Genomic DNA, 24,520 nt, shown 5'->3' with positions numbered 1-24,520 from the left:
TTATATTAGCTCAGTGTACTTATGAGCAAGGTCACTGATGACTTGTTCAATTTCTTTTTCTAAAATCAGACTATTTAAATAATTTCTTGTTCTGTTAATCTGGGAAATTTATACATATTTTAAAAAATATTCACCCAATCAATTAGATTCTTAAATTTGTTGGCATATGGTTGAACAAAATGGCTCCTAATTTATTGTTTTAATTTCTTCTTCATTGTTGTTAAGTTTTTTTTTAAATTTTTGATGCTGTGAATTTGTTTCTTTTCTAACCTTTTTCTAATCAATTTACCAAAGGTTTATCTATTTTGTTGTTTTGTCCATTAAACCAAATCTGTTTTATTAATTAGCTCAATAGTTTTCTTTCCATTTTGTTAATCTCTCTTTGATTTTCAGAATTTCTAATTTATTACTTAATTGGAGAATTCAATTTGATATCTTTATAGCTTTTCTAAATTTTATCCCTAATTTGGTGATTTCCCCTTTCTCTATTATTTATTCATATAACTATTTAGAAATATTTTTCCCCCAAAGAACTGCTTTGCCTGCTTCCCATAGTTTTTGGCATTTTGATTGTCTTGATATTGTCATTCTCTTGGATAAAATTAGTGTTTCCATGATTTCTTGTTTGACCCACTCATTTTTTACTATTAGATTATTTAACTTTCAATTGGATTTTAGTCTTACTTTCCCTGACCCTTTATTGAATGTAATTTTTGTTATAACATGATCTGAAAAGGAAGGACTTACAATTTCTGTCTTTCTGCATTTGATTGTGAGGTTTTTATACCCTAACCCATCGTCAGTTTTTGTGTAGTTATCATGTACCACTGAGAAAAAGACATATTATTTTCTATCTGCACTCAAATTTTCTCAAGTTTTCTCTATCATACCTAAATTTCCTAAGATTCTAGTAATTTCCTTAACTTCATTATTGTTTGTTTTGTGACTAGATTCTTTTATCTAGTTCTGATAGGAGGTTGAAGTACCCCACTAGTATAATTTTGTTGTCTATATCATCTGGCAATTGGCTTAACTTCTCTAAGAGTTTAGATGCTATATCATTTGGTGCCTATTAGTATTAATACCTCTTCATTATCTATGATACACCTTAAGAAGATGTAGTTTCCTTCCTTACCCCTTTTAATTATATCTATTTTTGCTTTTACTTTATATGAGATCAGATTATTTTATCCATATTTCATATAGGCAACATATTTTAGGATTCTGTTTTTTAATCCATTCTAAATTCAATAGAACAAAACAACTCACTTAAAAACTCAATTGGACAATTAGAAAAAGATATAAAAAAGTGAGTGAAGAAAACACTTCATTGAAAATCAGAATTGAACAAATGGAATTGAATGACTCGAGGAGACAACAACAATCAATCAAGCAATACCAAAAAATCAAACAATGGAGAAAAATGTGAAATACCTTCTTGGGAAAACAACAGACCTAGAAAATAGGTCTAGGAGAGACAATCTGAGAATTATTGGACTTCCAGAAAAAATGATGAAAAAATGAGCCTGGACACTATTTTCCAGGAAATTATCAAAGAGAACTGCCCAGAAGCCATAGAAACGGAGAGTAAAATAGACATTGAAAGAATTCATCGATCACCTACTGAAAGGGATCCTAAAATCAAAACACCAAGGAATATAGTGACCAAATGCCAGAACCCTCAAATGAAGGAAAAAATACTGCAAGCAGCTAGAAAAACCCAATTCAAATATAGAGGAGCCACAATAAGGATCACGCAGGATCTAGCAGCATTCACATTAAAAGATCGAAGGGCCTGGAGTATGATATTCCGAAAGGTTAAGGAACTCAGTATGCAACCAAAAATAACTTACCCAGCCAGAATGAACATCTTTTTCCAGGGAAGAAGATGGTCATTCAATGAAATAAGCGAATTTCACCTATTTTTGATGAAAAAACGAGAAGTTAACAAAAAGTTTGATCTGCAAATATAGAACTCAAGAGAAACCTAAAAAGGTAAAAGGAAATCTTGGGAACTATATTTCTGCTGTAAAGATGTATAAAGAATACATGTATACCTTGTTCTAGAAACTAGAGGTGGAAAGGACATTGTACCAGAAAAAGGGTAAAGTGGGGGTACTGCAACTCACAAAGAGGCAAAGGAAACTTATTATATCTGAGAGAAAGAATAGAGGGGGATGAATATAGTGGGTATCTTACTGCCATCAGAATTGGCAGACATATTCAATTGTAGACATGGCAGAAAAATTTTAGACATATTCAACTTATGGTGAAACTTCTCCCATTTCATTGAAAAGTGAGAAGCGAAAAGGGAAAAAGGAAGGAATAAGCTAAGCAGAAGTGAATATGGAAACTCTGAGGGAAAGGAGTAGAACAGAGGGAGGAACTCTAAGATGGGGGGGAGGGATAGTAAAAAGGGAGGGCTGTGAGAAGCAAATGGTGGTCACAAGTTTAATACTAGGAAGGGGGGTGTAAGAGGGAAAGAAGGGAGAGAAGCATAAACAAGGGTTAACAAGATGGCAAGTAATACAGAATTGGTAATTTTAACCATAAATGTGAACGGGGTAAAATCCCCCATAAAGAGGATGCGGGTAGCAGAATAGATTAAAAGCCAGAATTCTACAATATGTTGTTTAGAGGCATCTGAAGCAGGGAGATACATGCAGAGTAAAGGTAAAAGGTTGGAACAAAATCTACTATGCTTCAGGTGAAGTCAAAAAAGCAGGGGTAGCCATCCTGAACTCAGATCAAGCAAAAACAAAAAATGATCTAATTAAAAGAGATAAGGAAGGAAACTATATCTTCGAAAAGGGTAGCATAGATAATGAAGCATGAAACAATATTAAACATATATGCACCAAGTGGTGCAGCATCTAAATTATTAAAAGAGAAATTAAGAGAGCTGCAAGAAGAAATAGACAGCAAAACTATAATGGTGGGAGATCTCAACCTTGCACTCTCAGAATTAGATAAATCAAACCACAGAATAAATAAGAAAGAAGTCAAAAAGGTAAATAGAATACTAGAAAAGTTAGATATGATAGATCTCTGGAGAAAATGAAATGGAGACAGAAAGGAGTACACTTTCTTTTCAGCAGTTCATGGAACCTATACAAAAATAGACCATATATTAGGACATAAAAACCTCAAACTGAAATGCAGTAAGACAGAAATACTAAATGCATCCTTTTCAGAACACAATGTAATAAAAATTACATTCAACAAAAAGCCAGGGGAAAGTAGACCAAAAAATAATGGGAAACTACATAATCTCATAGTAAAGAATGATTGGGTGAAACAGCAAATCATAGACATAATTAATAACTTCACCCAAGAAAACAATAATGAGACATCATACCAAAATGTGAGGGATGCAGCCAAAGCGGTAATAAGGGGAAATTTCATATCTCTAGAGGCCTACTTGCGTAAAATAGAGAAAGAGGTCAAAGAATTGGGCTTGCAACTAAAAATGCTAGAAAAGGAACAAATTAAAAATCCCCAGTCAAACACTAAACTTGAAATTCTAAAAATAAAAGGAGAGATCAATAAAATTGAAAGTAAAATAACTATTGAATTAATGAATAAAACTAAGAGTTGGTTCTATGAAAAAACCAACAAAATAGACAAAACCTTAGTAATTCTGATTAAAAAAGGAAAGAGGAAAATCAAATTGTTAGTCTTAAAAATGAAAAGGGAGAACTCGCCACTAACAAAGAGGAAATTAGAGCAATAATTAGGAATTACTTTGCCCAACTTTATGGCCATAAACTGGACAACTTAAATGAAATGGAAGAATACCTTCAAAAATATAACTTGCCCAGATTAACAGAGAAAGAAGTAAATATCCTAAACGGTCCCATCTTAGAAAAAGAAATAGAACAAGCTATTAACCAACTCCCTAAGAAAAAATCCCCAGGACCAGATGGATTTACATGTGAATTCTACTAAACATTTAAAGAAAAATTAACTCCAATGCTATATAAACTATTTGAAAAAATAGGGATTGAAGGAGTCCTACCAAACTCCTTTTATGACACAGACATGGTACTGATACCTAAACCAGGTAGGCTGAAAACAGAGAATGAAAATTATAGACCAATATCCCTAATGAATATTGATGCTAAAATCTTAAGAAGAATATTATCAAAAAGATTACAGAAAATCATCCCCAGAATAATACACTATGACCAATTATGATTTATACCAAGAATGCAGGGCTGGTTCAATATTAGGAAAACTATGAATAAATTATATAAATAATAAACAAAAAACCATATGATCATCTCAATAGATGCAGAAAAACATTTGATAAAATCCAACATCCATTCCTAACAAAAAACACTTGAGAGGATAGGAATAAATGGACATTTTCTTAAAATAGTCAGGAGCATATATTTAAAACTGTCAGTAAGCATCATATGCAATGGGGAAAAATTGGAACCTTTCCCAGTAAGATCTGGAGTGAAGCAAGGTTGCCCACTATCACCATTATTATTCAATATTGCACTAGAAACACTATCCTTGGCAATAATAGTCGAAAATGAGAATAAAGAAATTAAAGTAGGCAATGAGGAAATCAAACTGTCACTCTTTGCAGTTGATATGATGGTATACTTAGAGAACCCCAGAGATTCTACTAAAAAGCTATTAGAAATAATTCATAACTTTAGCAAAGTTGCATGGTATAAAATAAATCCCTATCAATCCTCAGCATTTTTATACATCACCAACAAAATCCAACATCAAGAGATACAAAGAGAAATTCCATTCAAAATAACTGTCAACAGCATAAAATATTTTGAAATCTATCTACCAAAGGAAAGTCAGGAATTATATGAACAAAATTACAAAAAACTTTCCACAGAAATAAAGTCAGACTTAAATAATTGGAAAAATATTAAGTGCTCTTGGATAGGCCAAGCGAATATCATAAAGATGAAAATACACCCTAAACTAATCTATTTATTTAGTGCTATACCAGTCAGACTTCCAAGAAAATATTTTAATGATCTAGAAAAAATAACAACAAAATTCATATGGAATAAAAAAAGGTCGAGAATCTCAAGGGAATTAATGAAAAAAAATATCAAATGAAGGTGGCCTAGCTGTACCTGATCTAAAACTCTATTATAAAGCAGCAGTCACCAAAACTATTTGGTATTGGCTAAGAAATAGATTAGTTGATCAGTGGAACAGGTTAGGTTCATAAGACAAAATAGTCAACAATAGCAATCTAGTGTTTGACAAACCCAAAGAGTTTAACTTTTAGGATAAGAATTCTTTATTTGACAAAAGCTGCTGGGATAACTGGAAATTAGTATGGCAGAAATTACACATGGATCCACACTTAATACCGAATACCAAGATAAGATAAAAATGGGTCCATTATTTAGGCATAAAGAGCGAGATTATAAATAAATTGGAGGAACATAGGATAGTTTATCTCACAGACTTTTGGAAGAGGAAGAAATTTGTGACCAAAGATGAACTAGAGACCATTATTGATCACAAAATAGAAAATTTTGATTACATCAAATTAAAAAGCTTTTGTACAAACAAAACTAATGCAAACAAGATTAGAAGGTAAGCAACAAACTGGGAAAACATTTTTACACTTAAAGGTTCTGATAAAGACCTCATTTCCAAAATATATAGAGAATTGACTCTAATTTATAAGAAACCAAGCCATTCTCCAATTCATAAATGGTCAAAGGATATGAACACATAATTTTCAGGTGATGAAATTGAAACTATTATCACTCATATGAAAGAATGTTCCAAATCACTATTAATCAGAGAAATGCAAATTAAGACAACTCTGTGATACCACTACACACCTGTCAGATTGGCTAAGATGACAGGAAAAAATAACAGTGAATGATGGAGGTGATGTGGGAAAACTGGGACACTGATGCATTGTTGGTGGAGTTGTGAAGGAATCCAACCATTCTGGAGAGCAATCTGGAATTATGCCCAAAAAGTTATCAAACTATGCATACCCTTTGATCCAGCAGTGCTACTACTGGGCTTATACTCCAAGGAGTAACTAAAGAAGGGAAAGGGACCTGTATGTGCAAAGATGTTTGTGGCAGCCTGTTTGTAGTGGCTAGAAACTGGAAAATGAAAGGATGCCTTCAATTGGAGAATGGTTGGGCAAATTGTGGTACATGAATGTTATGGAATATTATTGTTCTATAAGAAATGACCAGCAGGATGAATACAGAGAGGCTTGGAGAGACTTACATGAACTGATGCTAAGTGAAATGAGCAGAACCAGGTGATCATTATATACTTCAACAACGATACTGTATGAAGATGTATTCTGATGGAAGTGGATTTCTTTGACAAAGAGACCTAATTCGGTTTCTATTGATCCATGATGGACAGAAGCAGCTACCCAAAGAAAGAACACTGGGAAATGAATGTAAACTCTTTGCATTTTTGTTTTTCTTCTCAGGTTATTTTTACCTTTTGAATCCAATTCTCCCTGTGCAACAAGAGAACTGTTTGTTTCTGCACACACATAATGTATCTAGGATATACTGCGACATATTCAACATATATAGGACTGCTTGCCATCTAGGGGAGGAGGTGGAGGGAGAGAGGGGAAAAATCAGAAAAGAAGTGAGTGCAAGGATAATGTTGTAAAAAATTATCCTGGCATGGGTTCTGTCAATAAAAAGTTATTATAATTAAAAAAAAAGTTTTTTCTGACCTCTTGCCTTCACATTTAAGGTTTCTATATGCTTCAGGTCTTTTCATTAACAATATTTAAAATCTTTACACATTTTTATAAAGAAGTTCTTCTTTGTGGTAAGCCTCATAATTGAAATGTCATTTGATAATTGATAATTGAATATTATTTTTCCAAGATGTTTTCTTCAACTTACTGATCAAAGACATAGAGAAACATAGTGTGAGACCCAAGACATATACTTTGGCTATCACTTCCATTTTGTCTGCATCAGTTATTATTTCACCTTATGTTTCAGGTTCCCAAGTTTCTATACCCCTTCTGAATGAGTTACATTTATCATGGTTCAGAATTCCCTAAGTTCATAACTACTCTTTATATTCTACTTTTTCAATTTCAGTATTAACTTTTTCCTTCTTTAAAACAGAGAATATTTTTCCTTGCTATTATTTGAATCCTCAGCACGTTGTATGATACCTATCTCATTATAAATTCTTAATAAAGATCTTTTCATTCTATATCTATCTTTTTATCTGTCTAACAATAGAATTGTCTTGTACGAACTTGAGTGTGGGACTTTGGTACTTGAACTCTTTCTTTTTGGCTGCTTACGATAATTTAGATTTGACTTAAGAACACTGGATATTTGCTTTAACATTCCTGGAAGTTTTGTTGTTCTTTTTGTTGTTGTTGTTGTTGGGTTTTGTTTGTTTTTGGTGAGGAAGGTAGTTTTTTTTTTATCCAGACATGAAGCTTCACCTCTTCTTGTTATGTACAGTGATCCATGGAGTGTATATAGGGGTTCTTTATCACTACAGTGATCTGTAGGTCAGTGGTTATGAGTGGTCAGGGTCAGGATTTTACCTCAGGGACAAATTATAGGACCAGGTATCATTTGCAACATAACTTCAGTGTTTTTGTTTTCCAGAGAAACTGCTGGCAGCAAACCCATTTAAGAGTTTTTTAGAAGTTTGCACTAACTTTGCTAATGTTAGCTGAACCGTAACACTCAAAGACTCAGAAACCATTGCAAAAATTTGATTACATTTCTGTGTTATAATCCTTATCCTAGCCTCCAATGGTTTTTATTCATTTAAAAAAAAATACTTGTGTAGACTTAATAGAGAACCTTACTTCTTTTTCTCTATTAATGAAATATTGAAGAATAACATTAAATTATTCTTTTTCAAATGGGTTCCTTTTCAAATATTTTCTGAAGTTCATGTGAGAGAGGTAGAAGGTCTTTACAACCTTTCTTATCACTTTTTAAATTGCAATCCTTTTTTATCTATTTTTTATAACTGTCAAATCTTTTCCTATTTCCCATTGTGTCACCTAGATGCCCATTAAATGTTTAACTTTATTAAATTATCCTCATTAAATTAAAAAAAATAACTATTCATTTCCATTTTCTGAAGGATTACCTCTGTGAAAATTTCCTTTACCATTATTTTTTAAAGTCTTTTGTTCTTTTTTCTTAATTTGGTTCATTTTTTATTTTTCAGTTATGAAAGAAGTTTCAATTAATCATGACTATGAACTCTTCCATCTTGGTAGCTCAAGATTTCCTGCTTGAAACTAAACTTTTTACCTCTATTTTGTATTTCACTTCTTTTTGCTTCTTTCAAATTCTGCTTTGAGCATTATATTGACTTTTTATTATTTTCTTTTCTAGTAATTAATATAAAGCCAAAATTAATATTAATCAATATTTTACAATATTGTACAGTAAAGTATGTTAATGTAACATGAGGTTAGCTGGGCTTTCCAAAGCAATGCTGGTAGATAAACTCTAGTGGATTCAAGAAAGGTATAATGGCTTTAAGTAATAAAACAAAAGACTGAATTCAGTTTCTGAGGATCCACATAAGTAATGTACAGAGAGATTTATTATCATTCAATTTGGTCAAAATATGGTCATTTTTGCCATTGGCTATTTGTGAAATAAAAATAATGTCTGATCCTCCATCCTGTGATATCACTTTTGATTTCTATAATATTGACAGCATAATTGAAATACAAAGGGTATGGAGAACTCATACACAAGCATACACTACAAGTCAAATTTTTGATACACTAAATGATTTTTATCTATCTTGGAATACTTTAAAAACTGAACAATTTCTTTCTTTATAAAAATATTTTATTTTCACAGTTACATTTAAAATATTTTCTTAACATTTATTTTTAAAACTTTGAGTTCCAAATTCTCTCCCTTGTCCCTTCTCACTCTTCAAGGCATATGTAAAAATTTGGAAAATATTTCCATAAAAGTAGTGTTGTGAAAGAAAAATAGAACCCCCCTCAAAAAAAACCTCAATAAAATAAAATTTAAAACATATTCTTGTGGGCCGTGGGGGTGGCCCACGGGGCAGCCGCTGCCGCCGCCTCGGAGACACAGCTGGTGAATGAGGATGTGAAGCGCACGGTGGATCTGAGCAGCCACCTGGCCAAGGTGATGGCCGATGTGCTGCTGGCGCACCCAGGCGGCTCGGCCTCGCCCGTCTCCTCCTTCATGCTGGCCCTGGAGCCCGTGCTCGAGGCTCGGCTGGCCCACCTCGGCGTGCAGTTAAAGGGAGAAGAGGAAGAAAATCATTTGGAAGTACGAGAAATAAAGCTTAAAGTAAAAAGTGGGAAATTATTCACGGCAAAACTTCCATATTCCCTAGCTGGAGGTGCCAAGATTCAAGTGGTCATTGAAACAGTCTTCACTCATGCTCTGCAACCATATCCTACCCAGATTACCCAGTCAGAAAAGCAGTTTGTGGTTTTTGAGGGGAACCATTATTTCTATTCACCTTACCCAACCAAGACAGAGACCATGCGTGTGAAGCTGGCTTCTCGAAATGTCGAGAGCTATACCAAGCTTGGCAATCCTATCCCCTCTGAGGACATGCTGGACTATGGCCCCTTCAAAGACATTCCTCCCTTCAGTCAGGATCCTTTTAAAGTGCATTATGAGAACAATAGCCCCTTCTTGACCATCACTAGCATGACCTGGGTCATTGAAGTCTCTCACTGGGTCAATATTGCTGTAGAGGAAACAGTTGACTTAAAACATACTGGTGCTGTCCTTAAAGGGCCCTTTTCTTGTTATGACTATCAGAGAAAGGCAGACAGTGGGATTTCTTCCATCAGGTCTTTCAAGACCATACTCCCTGCTGCTGCTCAGGATGTTTATTATAGGGATGAAATTGGAAATGTCTCCACCAGCCACCTTCTTATCTTGGATGATTCTGTGGAGATGGAAATCCATCCCCGTTTTCCACTCTTTGGTGGATGGAAGACCCATTACATTATTGGCTACAATCTTCCAAGCTATGAGTACCTTTATAATCTAGGTGACCAGTATGCCTTGAAGATGAGGTTTATGGACCATGTGTTTGACGAACAAGTGACAGATTCTTTGACAGTGAAGATCATACTTCCAGAAGGGGCTAAGAACATCTAAGTAGACAGTCCTTAAGAGATCAGCAGAGCCCCAGATGAGTTACACTACACCTACCTGGATACGTTTGGCCGCACAGTGATTGTCGCCCAGAACAACTTGGTGGAGCAGCACATCCAGGACATTGTGGTACATTACACATTCAACAAGATCCTCATGTTGCAGGAGCCTCTGTTGGTTGTTGCAGCCTTTTATATCTTGTTCTTCACAGTGATCATCTATGTGAGGCTTGACTTTTCCATCACAAAGGATCCAGCTGCTCAAGCCAGGATGAAGGTGGCTTGCATCACTGAACAGGTTTTAACTCTGGTCAACAAGAGATTAGGCTTGTACAGTCACTTTGATGAAGCTGTCAACAAGTACAAGCAGTCATGTGATGTGTTCACCCTCAACAGTGGCAAGAAGACCTTGGAAATGGAGCATAAGTCCTTGACTAATGAGATTGCATCTCTGCAGTCCAGATTGAAGACTGAGGGCTCAGATCTTTGTGACAAAGTTAGCTATGTCCAGAAACTAGACAGTTAGGTGAAAGATCTTGTGCTCAAATCGTCATTGGAGGCAGAACGGCTGGTGGCAGGAAAGCTCAAGAAAGATGCCTATATTGAGAATGAGAAGACCCTCTCCCACAGCGCCAGTTCTGCTTACCAAAAGTGGCCCACTGGGCACTTGCACTTGCCTTGGACATCAAAGATTGTTGGACTTGAAAACCCTCAGGAATCATTGGATTCTCTGAGACATAGGACTAGAAAACCCTCAGGAATCATTGGATTCTGAGACATAGGACTTGAAAACTCTCAGGAATCATTGGATTCTCTGAGAAATGATAAGACTATTACAGGACTTCAAGATCTGCTGGAATCATTGGATTGCCTAACACATAAAAAGACTTTTGCAGGACTTCAAAAACTCAGGGGGATCATTGGATTCCCTGACATGTGAAGCAATGGACAATAGATTGGTTTTGGACTATCTCTTGGCTGCTGAAGAAGGTGTATGTGTGACTGTTGTTTACATACCCTCCTTCTAGGACTTCTGGTGATCTTTTCCAACACCATGTTGATTTATATTGTTTGCTATTCCGCTACTTGCATGCACAATTCATGTTTGTTACACCACATCGAGCCTGCACTGACTGTGGGGAGAGTCATCCCTAATAGTCTCTGTGTTATTGCTATGTACTTGTGTAATACCTCCCCTTGGGGGCTCTGACCTCCCTGAGGAGTCAGGGATGGCATGACCACCTGTGTTCTAAAATAAAAGAAAGCGGGAGATGAAATGGGTTGAGGTTTGAGTTGATGCACTGAGGTCCCAAGTACATGAGGCTAAATAGTAATTGGGCTATACTCTATTAATATACATGATTGGATAAAGAATGGCCCCCGCCCATTCTCCGTGCATGTCCTGATGTGTTGTATAGGAAATGACGATTTTGGTGGGTGGAGGCAGAAAGAGACAGGAAGAGAAGCTGGGAGAGATTGGGCCTGGGTTCAATTCTTCTAGCTGCTGGTCATATGGCTGCTGGTCTAGCTAGCTTCTTGACTCAGCTGCACACATTGCTATCGCCGATTCTCTTCCACCTCTGATCCTTCTTCACTGAGAATAAAGACTGACCATTTTCCCCTAACCTGAATTCCTGACTCCTGCTGATTTAAAAATACGCGATCTTCACATATTCTTTAATTAGTATTCAGACTCAATCAGTTCTTTCTCTGAGAGTGGACAGAATTTCTAATTAGTCCATCAGAATAGTCTTGGCTCATTTTATTGATGAGAATAATAAAGTCATTCACAGCTGATCATCCCACAACATTGTTATTACTTTGTACACAGTACATTTCCCTTTTCTTGAGTTCATGTAGGACTTTCCAGATTCTCTGAGAGCATCTTGCTCAACATTTCTTATAGCACAGTATTATTCCATTATACTTACATACCACATTTTATTCAGTCATTCCTTAATTGATGGGCATCCCCTCAATTTTCAATTATTTTCCCTGAGAAAAGAGATCCTATAACTAATTATGTGCATAGAGGATCTTTTCCTTAAAAAAATACAAAACTTTTGTAATAAATGCTTAGTCATATCAACAATTTCATCATTAAATTTTTTGATAAATAATAAAACCAAACTAGGGAAAATGGTAAAAATCACGTTATAAAACATGGTTTAGAATAGTGAGATAATAATGGATACTGATATAGACTTGGCAGAAAACTTGTACCATTATATTATAAATAACTTCCTTTTTGAATAGAATTCAAAATTATTAGAAATATTAAAGATAAAACCATAGAAAAATGAACCTGAATACATTTAAACAGAAAAGAAATGTTTGGTTTTAGATGGAGAAGCAAAATCAGAATCAGCTTTTTGTCTCTCTAGTTTTAATGATGTTTGAAATCAAAATGGAAAAAAAGGATAATGATAAGAAGACTATATAAACAATTTTAATAGCTTTACCCTGGCATATTTTAAGGAGCCAGTAATATCCACAGAAGGAGTATGAAATGAAAATTGGTTTTGGTCATTATCTTTTCTTAACAAAATTTAACTATTATAAAACATTTGTCACTGTAACCATCTAGTCAATCAGCAAGTATTTATTAAATGCTGTACATCAGGCACTATATTAGGCTCTGGGGATACAAAATCACAATAAATATTCTATTAAGAGATATATGTACATGGATAAGCATATAAAAATAAGTATATACAGAATAACTGCAAAATAAATTCAAGGTAACTCAAAGATATATAGGAAAGAAGGCCTCTGAAAGTTGGTAGAAATGACAGAAAGTAATAAGGATAGTTAGTAGTTATAGATCACTTTAATATATGCAAAATTAGACATAATTGTCTATCTACTCTGCTACCAACTTCATCATTTGGTTAGATAGAAAGAGGAAGCAAAGCTCTATAAGATGAAAGATGAACCGACTTAAGTGAGAAACAAAAAGAAGGCTAATTTGAATTATACAATTTGAGAAGATTAGTAATGTGTAAAAGAAGGGTTTTTAAAACTAAAGAAGGATCCATTTATTTTATTCTAGTGGTAATAAGAAGCCACCGGATTTTAATGAGCAGAGGAGTGACTTGGTCATATCTTTATGTAAGACAGTGACTTTATAATCTGACCAACAAAGGAGAAGGAAAATTGAGTTATGTGAACCAATTAGAAGGACATCACAATAGTTCAGGTGAAAGATGAACCGGCTATTAATTAAGGCCCTATGAATAGTGAGGAGGTGCAAATTTCAGAGATGTTGCAGAGATAGAAATGGCAAGATTTGGAAACTGGATATATTGCATAAGGTAGATGTAGGATGTAGGGACAATAATGAATTTACAAACTTGAGAGATAGTGGTGCTCTTGTTCTTATATAAATAAGTTCATTAGAGCATGGTTTTGAGAGAAAATATGATAATTTTCTTTTGAACATATTTATTTTTAAATAGCTATTGAAAAGCAAATTTGAACTGTCCAATAGCAACTAATTATGTAGGACTAGATTTCAAAAATTGGAACTTGATATAAAGTTAATGATATCATCAAACAATAGAGTGTAGAGAGATGAGAAATGCCTCCCAGGATAAACCTATGGTGTATATCCTCAGTTAGAGTTTGTGATTTGAATGATTTCACAGCAAAAATAAATAATTAAAATAGAAATATGGAAATGATTTCAACTAGGAGAGAGTGGTATAATGATTTAGCATAGAATACAGGATATTATAAGATAGAATGTCCAACAATGTCAAAAACAGCAGAGTAGTAAGAAAGAAAAAAGCCATACAAAATCAATAAAAAAGATTTTTAGCAACTTTAAAGAAAGTAATTCAGTTCAATTGATGAGGTCAGAAAACACATTATAAACTGGTGAGAAGCAAAGTGAGACAAGAGGAAGCATACTCTATGAGTGTGTAGGAGGATAAAAAAAAAAGTTCAGAAACTTTCTTCACCAGGGAACACTTATCTCCTTGAGAAATGGAGAGAGGTGACAGTCAAAGGCAATGCCATTTTATATTACATTAATTTGTGATCCACTATAGCAGAGGAGGTAGAAAATTATGAGCAGTAGCTCTTTTTAAAACAAGCAAAAGAAGTGAAATTGATAACAAGTCTATAGAAATCTTGGCATGTAACCTAAATTAGTAACATCATCCCAAGAGAATTTGTAGATATAACTGGCAGGAAGACAAGTAGATGTAAATTTGAACAAAATTGTCAACTTTTATATAATCTATTTTCATCAACAGTGACAGAGGGAATCATCACACATGGACCCTAACACCTCATTTCTCCCTGTGCAATATGAAGAAATAGAAATGGCATTTAGGAAAACAGAATGAGGGAAATTCCCTGAACCAGATCAGATATGCATGCTAGAACCCATTTTAGAAGAAGCAATCTTCAAAACATAGATGACTACACTCAAAAAGCTACACATTATCAAAGAAGGGAAACTACTCAAAGGAAAACAAAAGAAAGCATAGTTGACATGATTTCATTAAAAAAAGTAACAAAGTATCAATAACTATTTACCTACAGACCAACTTTTTCATTTATCTGGGTATATGAGAATTGAAGTTATCCTCATCAAAATATGAGAAGACAACAGGCATGGTTCTTTAATGTTTTTTGATGTTGTTCTTGCTTGTTTTTGAAATCATAAACATGATTTATGTTTATAAATACACGCATTGGTGTGTCACATGTTCTGATACATCCTGTGGCAATTATCATTGTTTTTCCCCTCGGAAAATCTATGATGTCACAGAAGTCTCATCAGCTTTTCTGTCACACCCAACATATCCTTTTAATCATGAGTAGGTTAATGATTTTGAAATAAAGTAATTCCATTATTATGGTCACAAAATTCACTTAAATGTACAAAGTATCAGTTTTTGGTTTGCTTGTTGATTGTAAAAAAAAAAAAAAGCTTTTAAATGGTAAAGTGCAACTATAAAAACTCTCCTCCAATATGGATTTTCTAATGCATATTAAAGTCACAGAGGGATCTTTATTAAAGAAACTTCAATTTCCAGTTTCTTTTATTAACATAAAAGAATAACATGAATACTTTTTTTTATTTGTTTAAACAAGGGCTCAATGTGTACTTGAAAAGAATTTATATTACTGCAATCCCCCACTTTGCTTTCTCCACATATATTATTTCAAATTTTCTAAGAAGCAGTTCTGGTTTCTGATTTATCATGTTTTAGTTTTTCAAGAAAGATTAATATTATTCATTTCTTGGTGAGGCATGTGGGTAATAATTCTGTGAGAAATTTAAAAATTATGATTTTGAATCCATATGCACAAGACCTTGTGGACCCAAGGACACAGATGATATTTTCATCATTACCACTGACAATAAGGGACACATGGGAAAAATGTTAACTTGGGGAATGAACCACAAGCTAAGAAAGGATCATAGCTTAAAATATAAAAAATGATAGACCCTTTGCCAGGAATGAATGATACTTGTATGAACGCATTTGACTAGAGTCTTGCAAATCTAATTAAAATCATTTTAAAAATGAATAAGAATGGAAAGAGATAAAACTGTCTACATGTAACCACCAAACTAGATACCATAGAGAATAGCCACAATGAAGAAAAGAGAACATTTGGATAAATATCAGAGGAAAAGAAAAGTACTTTTTTGTCCTCACAATTTGCTATAGGCCACCTGGAAGAAAAAAAAAGATAATAGATGCAAAGTTCATGAAACAGACCACAAGCCTGTCAAGCCTGTGTAAATAGTGATGGGTAACTTCAAGTGTTCAGACATCTGTTGGAACAATTTGTCTTCCCCAAATATAGCAGCTAATACTCAACTTGCCTTAATACTAATTTCATCCTTCAATAGGAGGAGGAATAAAATAGAAAAAAATAGTAGTGGACCTAATTTTCACCAACAGGTACTAATTTGTTGTTATGATTGGAATTATGAAAATTTTGGGAGTTCTCCCTTCCAAGTCTTATGATATAAGAGAGAAGAGCTGAGAAAAGCTTATTATGTGTCCTAAATTTTGGGAAAATAGATTTCCAAGGTTCAGCAGAAAAATAGATAATATCCTTTTTGGGGGCCTTTTTTACATTCCTAATACTTTGTAAGTACATAACATATAGTAGGCACTTTAATAATTGATCCCATCAAGAAAATTCTATAAACTGATGAAAATATAGTGAGACAGATTGAAATTTTACTTTTAATGAGTTAATTCTGAAGGTACAATGAAAAGTAATTCAGATCTTTGGAGTGACAGTGATGGAATGGAAGTGAGAATGCCCAAACCATCAGTTTGTGTAACTAATGTAAAAGGATAAAGGAAGGCATGTATGTCTGTCTTGTATCTGTGGCTCACACAGTAAAATGGAAAAGCAGAGAAGAAAATTTTTGAAATGAGCTTCTTCTTCCCATCTAACCAGCTGAAGTAGATTCACATTAGTGGACAGTTATGGTGATCAATACTTCTATTAAGAAATCTATCTTTGAGCTTCTGAATCAAATGTTTCTCTTCAGGTTCCAGCTCTAGTGTTCTTGGTCACCAGATGATAGCATATTGCAGTGATAGTGACAGTCAGTGGCTCCAGTCAAATTTATAAAAGTGAAACTCAAAATTGGCCTCTGTCCCAATTGCTCACATAACAATCACAAAATTGGGTTCTGAGGGCAGCAGAAAGAAGAAAAAGAAGCCTTCAAACATGTATATCACAACATATCATTCACATTATTTCCCCATTTGGAGCATATCTCTTACAGTTTAACTTCCTTGTCCTTTCTTTGCCCTATTGAAGATCATTATTGGTCAATCATTTTCTGTCATGTTGAACAACTCTTTATAATTGCATTTGGGGGTTTCTTGGCACATAAAGATACTGGAGTGGTTTGCCATTTCATTCCCTAGACCATTTTACAGATGAGAAAACTGAGGCAAACAGTTAGGTAACCAGCTCAAAGTCACACAACTAATAAAGGTCTGAGGCCAAATATGAGATAAGGAAAAGGAATCTTTCTCAGGCCAGTCTTGACTATCAATTCAACCTCTTTGCTGCCTTACTCCTGAGATTACACAAATTCTATTTTTTTGCTTCTTTCTGGAAACTTCTGTGGTTCTTGAGTCTCAAAAGAGATCAAATGATAATTCAGAAATATTGAATTCAATTAAATAGAGAAATAGAAAGGCATTCTTTCTCTCTTCTCTCATTTTTTCATATTAATTGTAGGGAGGACCACTTCTGGGCCCCAAGATGGTAGAATAAGCAGTGAATCACTATAATTCCTCTGTGTTTACCTCCAGACAATCATAAAATAGCACCCCAAGACAAGTTCTGGAACAGCAGAACCAGCAAGGAGACAGGGTGACATATTTACCATCATTTCTTGTTCTTTTTCATTCACTTTTTACTTTTAATAGTGGAATATTAGTTTAGTACCTTATTTTATTGTTTAACTAGTCTTGTGTCAAATTAATTTTGCCATTATGTAGACCTAATAATATATGTCCTTTCTAAAAACAAAACAAAACAAAACAAACAAAAAATTCTTTAATTGTTCTTCAATGCTCCCAAAATAACAAGATTTGTTTAGCCTATTTTTAAGAGTATTTATTTATGAAAGCATGGTCAAGTAGTAATTGACTTTATTGCCTTTTACTTCCTATTTGATAAAAAGCATAATAAATTTAGAACCAGAAGGAACTCAAAGGTCATTTAGTAATTTTACACATAAAGAACTTGAGGCCAGAGGAATTTGGGTAAGGCCTTATAGGTAGTACATGCATCAGAACAGGGTTTAAACCTACATGCTTTGGCTTTAGATTCCATGCTTAGTCCACTGTACATACAATACATTCTTAAATGTATTCACAAGTGAAAGAACTATAATATTTTCTTAAATATTGTCAATGGATAAAATATGTTTGTACAAAAGTCTTTTTATTATCAAAGGGAGTGGATGTTTTACATTTTTACATATATCATAGTACCAGATAGGTTTCTTCAAGAAACAGAAATGGCACTGAAGAAAATAAACATAAGAAAAACCACTAGAGTAGATCAAATATTCACTAAAAAGATCCATGATAGATCCCACATAATTTTAATAGGATTAAATAATCAACCATTAGTTTATCTAAAGACATTTTAACATATTATTTCTGAAAAAATGACATAGAATATATATCATCAATTACTAAATAATATTCACATTTTAAAAATACTAACATGGCCATATATGTATAATAGTATATGAGTACAAGTGCTCACATAAGTGAGTACATATATAAACATACAGATAACTTTATTTATTCTAAACACTCACTGAGGGCATTCTTTAAAAAAGAATAAGATTTCTCAATTGATAGTCAATTAACAGAATACCTGTTGGCAAAATTTACTGACTAATGAAGAAGACAGCATTTTATTATGCTTATTATTTGTTGATTCGAAAAGACTTCAATTCAATTGTGAAAAAAAGAGAAATTTCTCTTCCAATAAGATATCTCCACTCACAAATAAAAATTGAGTTTTTGAAAAGCATCACAAGAATAAAGTTTTGAATAATGGCCATATATGATTATGAAAATCAAACAAAACATCAAATACAAGGCATATACTCATCAAAGGTGCATAATCACTGACATGAAAGAGATCAAGCATAAAGTTTCAGTTCAATTGAGATAATTTATTGATTGTTAAATTATCTATTTTCTATTTCTGTATGTCATTGTGCTCATTGAATTAATATCTGAAACATTTAAAAGCATTCTAAATTAGATTTATTATCACCCAAAGGAATCAATGATCCAATCAGAAAAGAAAACCAAATAAAGTATTCCTATTTTTCAGACTATGAGATTCATTTAGATGGGTGATATATGCATAGATATGTATTTACATGTTATAACCCATATATAATGCATTCACATATATAAAATATTCTATATGAATTAATATGCATATGCAAGATGTATGTACAATCTGTATTGATAATGAACTAAGACTGAAATAGTACATAGAGACAATACTGTATTCTCTTTCTAAAAAAAGACATTTTTAACATAAACAATCTTTTGGCATATATCATATATGGTTATATAATTAAGAACCATAGAATATTATTCTTCCTAAATAACTGAAATTGAAGACCTCAAAATGCAATCGAGAGGCATATTGTGTCTATCTAATAAAATGCATTATAAACAGGAATTACAGAGAATATTTGGTATGAAGGATGACATCAAAATGTATGATTTAAAATAAGATATTCTGGTCACATAGCAATATTGAGAAAGTAACATTGAAGAAAAAAAACAAACTACTCCGTTGTTATCTTTTTGATGTTAAAAAGTACAAGTTCCCTCCCTTTCTCCCCTCCACCCCCAGCAATTGTTTGGTGTGCTCCTTATTGCAAATATGTGATGACATTGATGATATTTATATAGTTGGGCTGGCACAGATGGCTTGTGATTTGCATGACTGGAGGAAAAGACTTATGTCTATGGATTCACAGCTCCATTAGGGAACTGATTGGAACAGAAAATCATAGCACAAATCCAGGCTTGATTTATTGTTTTTTTTATTAAGAAAATTATTGAGAAACCGTTAATAGTGTGGATTAAATTTAAAAGTGTTATATGGAACATGGCAGAGGCATTGGTTCAGCTGAACTCTCAATATTCTCCTTCAACCAATTTCAAATAATGTCTTAAATTGAAGTCTGGAGTGGCAGAGCCACTCCAACAAAAAGGTCAGAGTGAAACATTTTTTCTTGCTGAAGACAACTTTGAAAGTTGGCAAGAGAAATCTGTGACACCAAATTAGAGGAGCCACCCAAAAATGCATATCCATACATACATTCATACATATATATTTGATATGTTAATGGAGTTGACAACTAGTCAGAAAGAGATTATAGGGAACTCCGCTGACATGATGTGCAGGATTTGCTGTTGCTTGTCATTCTATTGCCTATATACAGTTATGGATTGAAGTTGCAGGGTATAGAGGAGTTTTTGTGATCAGTCACAGGAATCCTGGCCACAGTGTCAAAGCAGAGAGGTGTACTGACACAATCACAATTTTAGGGACAGGAAAGAGGCTTTTATCTAAGGACAGCCACTTTGGGGCTGTAGAGGAACAAGCTCACTTTCTTTTTTTTATTATAACTTTTTATTGCCAGAACATATGCATGGGTAATTTTTTACAGCATTATCCCTTGCACTCACTTCTGTCCTGACTTTTCCCTTCCCTCCCTCCACCTCTTCCCTTAGATGGCAGGCAGTCTTATACATGTTAAATATGTTATAGTATATCCTAGATACACTATATGTGTACAAGCTCACTTTCATTAAAAAAAAGAGAGAGCAGAGACTACACTAATCATCCTCCCTTGAAAGTACTGAAAACTTGTAGATTTCCAGAAGTAGCTTTGAAAATAGTAGGCCAACAAAGCCTGAAGTTGAGTAGCATCTTTTGGACTGGAAAAAAGACCAAATTAAAATGACAGCAATAACAACAATAAGAATAACAAAAGCAACAGCAATTACAACAGCAGCAACAATTTAGAACTTGACCATGAAAAGCTACTAAGGAAACAGAGAAGACCAAGAAACTCAGACATGAAAACAGCTACAATCAAAGCTTTAAAAAAAATGCAAATTGGACAAAAGTCCAAAAAGAGTTCCTGAAAGAAGTTGTTTGTTTGTTTTACAAAAAGTGGTGAGCAGTAGAGGAAAAATTAAAGAAAAAATGAGAAAAAAGCAAAAAAAACCCATTAAAGAGAATTAATAGTATTGGCAAAAGAGGCACAAAAGTACTAAAAACAAAAACAAAATACCCGCTTAAAGTAGAATTGGACTGATGATAAAAAAGGCACAGAAATTCACTACAGAAAAAAAAATCTTTATAAAGAAGAGTAGGTCAAATGGAAAAAGAGGTATGAAAATTCCTTAAAAAGTAGAACTGGCTACATTTTAAAAAAGAGATTACAAAAGCCAACTGAAGAAAATTATTCATTTATAATTGGGGTGATTGGCTAAGATAACAGAAAAAGATAATGATGAATGCTGGAGATGATGTGGGAAAACTGGGACACTAATACATTATTGGTGGATTTGTGAAGAGATCTAGCCATTCTGGAGAGTAATTTGGAACTATGCTCAAAAAGTTATCAAAATGTGCATACCCTTTGATCCAGCAGTGTTTCTACTGGGCTTATATTCCAAAGAGATCTTAAAGGAAGGAAAGGGACACAGGGACACACGTGGGAAAATGTTTGTGGCAGCCCTTTTTGTAGTGGCAAGAAAATGGAAACTTATTGGATTCCCATCAGTTGGAAAATGGCTGAATAAATTACGATATATTAATGTTATGGAATATTATTGTTCTGTAAGAAAAACACCAGCAGGATGACTTCAGAGAAGTTTGGAGAAACTTACATGAACTGATGCTAAGTAAAACAAGCAGAACCCGGAGATCATTATACATGACAACAAGATTATATGATGATCAATTCTGGTCCATGTGGCTGTCTTCAACAATGAGATGATTCAGACCAGTTTCAAAGGTCTTGTGATGAAGAGAGCCATCTATTTTCAGAAAGAGGACAGTGGTAACTGAATGTAGATTCCAACATAGCATTATCACTTTTTATTGTTGTTTGCTTGAATTTTATTTTTCACAGAGAAGGGGGAAATGGGGGAAGGTGGCAGGTAATGCTCAAAAATCATTCTTATCAGAATTAGCTCAGAGCAGAAATATTATATATTTACACTAAGCTGGATACAGAAATAGATCTTACCCAATACAGAAGTAAGAGGGGAAGCAGATAAGAGAAGAGAATGATAAAAAGGAGAGTGTATTGAAAGAAATATTAGACTGAAGCAAAACAGACTTTTCAAAGAGACAAATTAAATATAGAAAGACAAGAATAAACAAAAAAATAGGATGGGAGAAAATTCATAATAATCATACTGTGAATATTAATGGGACAAATATCCATAATATGGAAGTGGATAGCAGAATGAATTAGGAGTCAGAATGTAATAGTATATTGTTTTCAAGAGATACACTTGAAACAAAAAGACATATACACAAAATTAAAATAAAGGGCTACAACAAAATCTGTTTTCTTCAACTGAAGCAAAAAACAAACAAACAAATAAAAAAGTAATGATAGTAATTGTGATCTCAGATGAGGCAGAAGCAAAAGAATATACATAATTAAAAGAGCTAATCAGGGAAATTATTTAAAAGTTTCCATAGATAATAAAGTAATACTTTTTAAAAACATTAAAACAAGTTTCTCTGATAAAGTTCTCATTCCTCAAATGTATAAGGAACTGAATGAAATTTGTAAAAGTTAGAGCCTTTCCTCAATTGATAACTGGTCAAAAGAAAGGAACATACAAATTTAAAAGGAAATCAAAACCACATATAGTCACCACAAAAAAAAAAATGCTCTGAATTATTCTCAATTAGAGAAATGCAAATTACAACAACTTTGAAGTGCTGCCTCACATCTATAACATGAAAAATTCTGGAGGAGAGTTGAGAAAAAGAATTGTTAAGGGGGCCATGACCTGCTCTATCCAACCATTGTGGAGAACAATTTGGAACTGTTCATATCATTCGATCTAGCAATATAACTATATTTGGATCTGCATCCCAAAGAGAATTTTTTCTTAAATGAAAAGGGCCAAATGCCCAAAAGCATTTACAGCAATTCTTTTTCTTTTTTCTGTGGTGGCAAAGAATTGAAAATTGAGAGAATAGCCATTAATTGTGAAAGGGATAAATAAACTGTGGCATATGATTGTGATGGAATACTACTTTGTTATGAGGAATGCTGAAAGTGGTAGTTTCAAAAAATTCTGGAAAGATCTATGTGAACTTCATATTAAGTAAAGTGAGCAGAACCAGGAAATAATTGGATTTATAGTAAAAGCAATATCATAATGATAATAAATCATGAAAAATTTAGCTAATCTGAACAATACACTTAACTAATGCAATTCTGAAATATTCATAATGAAAAAAAAATGATTTCTTCCTTCAGAAGAACTTAGAAACTCTGCTAAAATTAAGTATTTGAAATAAAAGGAAACTGAGAACAAACCTAGCCACTATTATTTAATTTATGAAAATAGCATTTGTATAATAAATCAGGTCACCTGACACATCAGTTGTCAATAACCCTAAGTGATTTAACAGATTTTTATAAAAAAAGAGGAAAACATATGATAAAAACTTGTTTTGAACATCACTCTTTTAAATAAGTCAACTGAATAATTAGACTTTCTTAATTCATTCTGAGAAATTGGATATTTTTTACTTCTGTTATATTTTGAAACCAGAATGGCCACTATAAGAAGCTACAGATCAAATAACATGATTTCTCAGCTTCTAGATAGGGGAACTTGCTTCAGAACGTCTAGGAGAAAAACAAAACTGACAAAGAGGGACATGTGGTTGGTGTTTGATAAACTAGCAGTCAATCCTCATGCTCCCAACTGTCAGAAGGGGAAACAACTTCAGGAGATTAGATTATTTAATTTACATGTACTGGAGAGAGGAACTTAACCTTGACCTTAACATTGACCAAAGGGTCCACCCCTTTTCTATAGTTTATTAGAAAGGAAAATTTAGCCCCTTTTAAAAAGTTTCATACCTAGGATTATTTTATTTCATAAAGATATAGTATAATATCCTGGTTAGCTTTTTGGAAGTCTCTGATCAGCCTTGGTCTCAGCAGAATAATCACCATGAGAATAGTCAGGGATAAAGTCCAAAGTCTTTATTATCTCCTTCACAGTCTGTCTCCTCTCCCTGAGGCCAGGCTAGCTTTCTGGAGGTTTCCTGGAGGAGTGATGGAGAAAGGACAGACACCTCAAGGGTCTTTATCTTTGAGTCTGTCTTATACCCATATCTCTTAGCTCTTATATACTCCATTATAAGTACATCATCATAGGTGTCAACCTTGGAGAATAGGCATCAACTTGTAGAACTATACTAAGTACTAAGTATATGCAAACTAGAGAATCATTATCTTAATTTCACTGAGTTAACATCTTGTTGTTGGATTAAATCAAACATACTGAACTAAAGAACTATTAATCACCATACTAAACTGGATAAACATTGTCTTATCAATTCCTCTGAGTTAACACCTTGTTTCAAGTAAACTTCTTCAGCTTTCTGCCCTTTACAATATAGTTTTCATTCTAATTTATCTACTACTTAATGACATGGTCTTATCTAACTATCTATTAATTAGATCTATAGGTAATTTATGCTAGTAGGGATAGCTTTTCCTTAAGAATGGGTTTTAATCCTATAATCATACTAAAAACAAATAATTAATACTAA

The 24,520-nt window shown here is 33.5% G+C and overlaps 1 protein-coding gene across 1 annotated transcript; it reads left to right on the top strand.

The window, feature by feature from the left end:
• Positions 1-9,041: 9,041 nt before the first annotated feature.
• Positions 9,042-16,756, top strand: LOC116422544 (dolichyl-diphosphooligosaccharide--protein glycosyltransferase subunit 1-like; the record flags this gene model as incomplete). Its single annotated transcript, XM_031961244.1, is given in 2 exon segments — positions 9,042-10,776; positions 16,674-16,756. Coding segments are annotated over 2 exon segments (1,818 nt in total), but the record flags the coding sequence as incomplete, so codon positions are not given.
• Between the last annotated feature and the right edge of the window lie 7,764 nt (positions 16,757-24,520).

The sequence above is a fragment of the Sarcophilus harrisii genome, chromosome 3, assembly GCF_902635505.1.
Source record: "Sarcophilus harrisii chromosome 3, mSarHar1.11, whole genome shotgun sequence".
NCBI classification, from domain to species: Eukaryota; Metazoa; Chordata; class Mammalia; order Dasyuromorphia; family Dasyuridae; genus Sarcophilus; species Sarcophilus harrisii.
This window is presented reverse-complemented; position numbering and strand designations above follow the sequence as displayed.